Source organism: Emiliania huxleyi, assembly GCF_000372725.1.
Source record: "Emiliania huxleyi CCMP1516 unplaced genomic scaffold EMIHUscaffold_78, whole genome shotgun sequence".
NCBI lineage: Eukaryota > Haptophyta > Isochrysidales > Noelaerhabdaceae > Emiliania > Emiliania huxleyi.
Window position 1 is genome coordinate 58734 of NW_005196163.1, and position 5441 is coordinate 64174.

A 5441-nucleotide genomic window follows, 5' to 3' on the forward strand; every position below is an offset into this window, starting at 1 on the left:
TTGCGCAGCCGCTGCTCCCACCGCTGCATCGCCGTCGCGCGCGAGAGCTGCAGCTCCTCCGCCGCCCTCCGGCACTCGACGACGATGCTGGCCGCCTAGTCCCATACCTCCATGCGATCGAACCCGGCGTGGGTTCGGTCCCGCGGGTGGTGCGGTATGGCCGCCGCGTCGAGCGCCGCGCGCTCGCTCAGCGTGTACAGCGCCTTCAGCTGCGTCGCGAGCCACTGCTGCGTGTTGCGGTCGACGCTGCTCGGCAACACCTCGTCCACCTGCGGCTCGGGCGCGGTGCGCGCGGAGCGGCAATCGTCCACCAGCGACTCCGGCGTGCGCGAGATGAAGATGAACTTGTTGAGCACGTCCGACGCGTCCTTGCGCTGCTTGAAGCCGAGCTGCCGGAAGCTCGCCTCGCCGCCGCCCGTCGCCTGGCGGTGGACGTGCAGGACGAGCGCCTCGACGCGCCGCCTGCGCTCGACGGCCGTGGCGGGCAGCTCGACGCCGCGCAGCTGCTCGAGGTGCGACGACATGAAGAGGGACGAGACGGCGGGCGTGAGGCCGCCGCCGCGCAGCAGCTGCAGCGGCGCCTCGGGCGGCGCTGCGAAGTTGGCGTCCGGGACGAACGACCACTCCTCCTCCTGCGCGTGCGCCTCGGCACGCGGCAGCCTGCGCAGCTCGTACCGCCACACCCACTCGCGCAGCCACGCGCGCATCGCCTCTTGGTGCTGCGGGTCGCGGTACGCCGCCACCGCCCCCGACAAGCTCGCGTTCGACACGAGCACCGCGCGGTTGTCGATCGCCCACCGAACCACCGGCGGCAGCGCGCCCTCCGCCGCGCCGTCCGCCGCCCCCTCGGGAGCCCACTCGGCCATCGACGCCTCGATCAGCGTGGCGAGCTCGTCACGCGCCGCCGCGAGGGCCGCCGACTCGCCTCGCACGCGGTCGATCGCGCGCGGCGTCCGCCACACCGGCGGCAGCAGGCAGACGACGCTCGAGCCCGGGAAGCGGTTCATGTAGTACTCGAGCGCCGTCATCACCGGCACCTGCGCGGTGTCGGCAGAGCCGTCTCGGAAGTGTCTCGGAAGTGTCTCGGGAGTGTCATCACCACCACCGGAGCGGCGATGCACGGCGAGGCGGGCGGCGGTGGTGACGGCGCGGAGGGAGGCGGGGGCGGCGGCGGAAGAGGAGAAGGGGCGGCCGAGGCGATGAGGTAGGGAATGGCGGAGGCGGTGGCGCGGGGGAAGGGGGAGGCGGGCAGCGCGGAGGGTGCGGAGGAAGCGGTGGCGGCGGATAGGGGCTGCTGCAGCACACCACCGCCAAGTAGCCGCCGTCGCGCGGCTTGCCGGTGGCGGCGAGATTGGCGGCGTCGATGGCGATGAGAGGCATCGGCTTCTCGCCCCACTCCACCTCCTCCTCCGCCGCCTCGCCGGCCGCCGCAGCGAGCGGCAGAGGCGGCGGCACGGAGGGCGGCGGCGCCGACGGCGCAAGGGCGGAGGGCGCAAGGGCGGGAGGCGGAATTGGCGGAGGGGCGGGGGGCGGAGGGGCGGGGGGCGGAGGGGCGGCGGGGCGGCTCCAGCTCGTTTCTAGCGTGGCCGTGTGGTAGTAGTACATCCGCCCGCCGGCCGCCTGCACCTCCCTCCACCCCTCGGGCAGCGGCGCGGGCGACGGGTGCGGCGAGGCGGACGGCGGTGCGGCGGTGCCTGTGGGAGAGATGAGGGAGATCTGAGGGGGATCTGAGGGAGATCGCGGGAGATCGCGGGAGATCGCTGGGAGGCCGCGGGAGATTGCGGGAGATTGCGGGAGATCGGTGCCGAGCTGGACGATCGACTCGAGCATCGACGCCATCTCGTCGGGCGCGGCGGCGGGCAGACCGCTCGCAGCTGTCAGCTGCGCCTCCTCGCACCCCGCCGCCGCGGGGCGCAGCTCTTGGGCACGCATCTCGTCCAAGCCGGGCCGGCGGAAGTGGCCGGCGGCCGCCGCCGCTGCGGCCGCGTCATCATCACCGTCAGGGAGCGCCACCGCAAGCCCGTCGGTGGCGGTGGCGGCGGAGGCGGAGCCGGCTGCTCCGTCCCCGCCCCTCTGCCTGCGCCCACCCGGGCGGTCCTCGCACGCGATCGGCCGCTCCTCGAACGCTGCGGCGGACGACCCAAAGTCAAACGGCACCAGCTCCCTCTCAGCGGCGCCGCGCGCCGCGCGGGCGCGCGCGCGGCGCGCGGCGCCGACTGCGCGAGCCGCCGCCGCCGCCGCCGCCGCCGCCACCGCCGCCGCCGCTGCCGCCGCCGCCACCGCCCGCTCGGCCGCTGATGCCCATCTCGGCCATCGAGGCTCGGAGCGCCGCCTGCAGCATCTGCTCCTCCGGCGCCACCTTCGCCGCAGCCGCAACGCCGCCCACGCCGCTCTTGCCGCGCCCGCCGCCCTTGCCGCCCTTGCCGCCGCCGCTGCCACCGGCGGCGCGCGGCACGGCGGAGGCCGCTGCCGGGGCGGCGGCGAGAGAGGAGGAGGAGGAGGAGGTGGCGGTGGTGGTGGCGGAGGAGGTGGCGGAGGAGGTGGCGGAGGAGGTGGCGGAGGCGGAGGAGGAGGAGGAGGCGGAGGAGGAGGACTGCGAGATTTGGTCCGCCTCTCGAGCCGACCGTCCTCTGGCACGGAGCGCGCGCAGCAGCGTGTCGACCAGCTCAGCGCTCATTGCGCCCTGCGTGTAGCGCGCGCCGTCGGGCGGCGTCCAGACGCGGATGTCACCCGTGCGGAGCACGCGCAGCTGCGCCGGGTAGGGCGACCTGCTCACGGCTGCAGGTGTGAAGAGACGCCATTCACAGCTCGTCGCCACTGCCGCCGGAGAGAGGCTTGTCCCTCCGGCCTTCTTCGATGCGGTGGCCTTGCTGGGACCGCCCGTCGCCTTGCCGCACCAAGCCTCGGGCACCTGGTTGAGGGCGGCGGGCTGGGCGGCGTAGAAGACGCCGTACCTGTTCACAGCGTGAGGTGTGAAGAGACGCCGTTCACAGCTGTAGCCGGGCGGCGTGACGACGCCGTACAGTAGCCGCCGCGAGAAGTGGAAGAGAAAGAGCGGCGTGGTCGGCGTCACGCGCTCGAGGATCCTCATGTCGCCGGGGCCGCTGCCGAGCAGCGACCGCTGCATGCACTCGCTGAAGGTCCTGCCCGAGCAGAAGAAGAGGAAGCCGGGCAGAGGCGGACGCTGCGGCTTCTGCGGCTGCGGCTGCTGCAGTGCCGCCTGTGGCTGCGGCGGCCGCCGCTGCGGCGGCGCGGCGGCGGCCGGGTTCCTCTTTGCGGGTCGACGCGACGGAGACCACGCCTCCTCCTCGGCGCAGCTCGGCGTCTCTGGCGCGTCCGGCGCGGCGAGCGGCGGCGGGGCGGGTGCGGAGGCGTCCTGCAGGATGCACTCTGCCATAGCGATAAAGTTGTGGTCTCCGATCTCTCCGTCGGCGAGGAGCTTCTCGAGCGATCTCGCGGCGGCGTCGCCAGCCGCCGCCGCAGCACGGACCCGGCTGTGCACGTTCGAGCTGCGCATTGGCAGGCCGGCGGGGTGATGTCGAGGGGGGCCGGGTGGGTCCGACCCCCCCCAGAGGCTTCACCACGTGCTGGGGGGGGGGTCCCGACCCCCCCAGAGGCTTCACCACATGCTAGGGGGGGGTGCGGCGTGAGTAGAAGCACGCCACCCTCCCTGGAAGCGATGTCCGCCTGCTCCTGCACTCAAGTGGGCTTCGACCGGCCTCGCTCGGCTGGGGGGGCGGGTTGTCCCTGGTTCTGCAGTTCCCTGGGCGTGACTCAGCACCCCAAAACTGCCCCTCGGCGGCATACAGCACTGCCAGCCAGCCTCTTCCTCCTCCTCAAGGGCTGTACTATGGCCATATTGCGCCGCCTCCTACTGGCAGCCGGGCGGGCGCGCGCCGCGCGCGCCTCGGCGCGCGCACGGCTCGCAAAGTTCGAGCGAGTACTGCCGCCTGGCCGCCTCAAGGCTGCCGGGCGGCAGTACTCGACTCGCAAGGCGCGCACCGGCTGCTCTGGCTGCTGCACCGGCGGCCGCTGCGCTGGCCGCTGGCCCGCTGTTGCGCTGGCCGGCGAGCGGTACGACCGCCGGCAGCCGCTGCACCCGCGCCTTCCCTCGCGGGCGCCGTCGCGCCGCGCGCGCCCAACTCTGCTGGCACACGGCACGCGTCGTCACTCAGCCGCGGAGAACAGGCGGTGCAGCGCGCGAACACGCGAAGCGCGCGCGATCTCGTCTTACTACTTTCAAGGCTGGATCCGGCCATTCCAAGGGTATACCTTTGAGAATCCCCAGCGTCCCTCCCTCCTAGTCACAATCTCAATATCTCGACTCTCCAACACGAAGTGCTGCAATGGAGCTTGCCCCATTTCTTTTTTTCATTTCTTTTTTGGCCGCCCTGTGGGGGCACCCTACTCCCCCTAGAGGGGCCTAGAGACAAGTGAGAGCGCAGCGCGCGCCGAAGAAATATTTTTGAGAAAATGCTAAAAGCTAGGCGACGCTCCGAGACGACCAACGTGGTAAAAGTCGCACACTCTCCTGACCCGATCAAAAGCGTAAGAGCACCCGAGGCTCCAGAAACCTAACTCTCAGATGCTCTCCACCTTACCTTACCTTACCTCCCCGCTCAGTGAAAAGAAATCCAACGCGCGGTGCGCACTCACACTAGACGCAGGTCGCAGTGGCCGCCGCTCTCCGCTAGTCAGACCGGCGCCATGAGCGCTCTGATCGCCGCGTCGCCAAAGTCCGGGTGAAGCCGCGTCGAGCCGATGCCGGCGTAAACACCCTCCGGCCGCGGCGGCGGTCCGTCGAGCGGCGCCCACGCCTGACTCGCCGGGTCCCACGCACTCCATCGCCGGTGGGTTCGCGCGTCCTTGAGGCATCCCGCCCACTCCGGAGCGCCGTCGTCGTACAAGTAGAGGCGGCAGGAGGCGGCGGCCTCCGGCCCGAGCGGCTGGAAGCGGTTGATGTAGCACTGGCACGCGTAGCCCGTCCCGCCTCCGACGTCACACGCGGCCGTCTGTGAGTCGCTAGCGGAGGGCGCGCGGTAAGCGACGGCGTACACAGCGTCAGCGCAGAGGACCTGCAGCACGTTGCGCCGCGACTTCCTCCAGTCGCGGTCAAAGGCCGCGAGGGAGGCGTAGTTCGGGTAGCGCGCGCGCCGGATCGCATCCACCACCTCGTCGACAAGCTCCGAGTGCAGAATGCCGTCGTCGAGGTGGCACAGCGCCTCCTGTTGACCCGCGCGTGCGGCTGCGCTGGGCACGTTGTGCGGACCCAGCAGGTGCGCGACCAGGTGGCCACAGCCGAGCGCAAGTGCGCCGAACAGCGTGTCCGCGCCGTCGCTCGCACCCGACAGCATAACGCTGCGACCCTCGGCGAGAGCGTTGACTGCGCTGCGCCCGGTGAGGATGGCGGTAGGCAGCTCCGCCAGGAGTTCCCCGCTCAT

At 71.9% G+C, this 5441-nt stretch overlaps 1 protein-coding gene across 1 annotated transcript; it reads right to left on the reverse strand.

Annotated features, from left to right (window-relative positions):
* Positions 1-4694: 4694 nt before the first annotated feature.
* EMIHUDRAFT_106380 (hypothetical protein) lies at positions 4695-5441 on the reverse strand (the record flags this gene model as incomplete). Its single annotated transcript, XM_005760015.1, has 1 exon — positions 4695-5441. The coding sequence occupies one exon, from the start codon at positions 5439-5441 to the stop codon at positions 4695-4697; it is 747 nt and encodes a 248-aa protein (XP_005760072.1).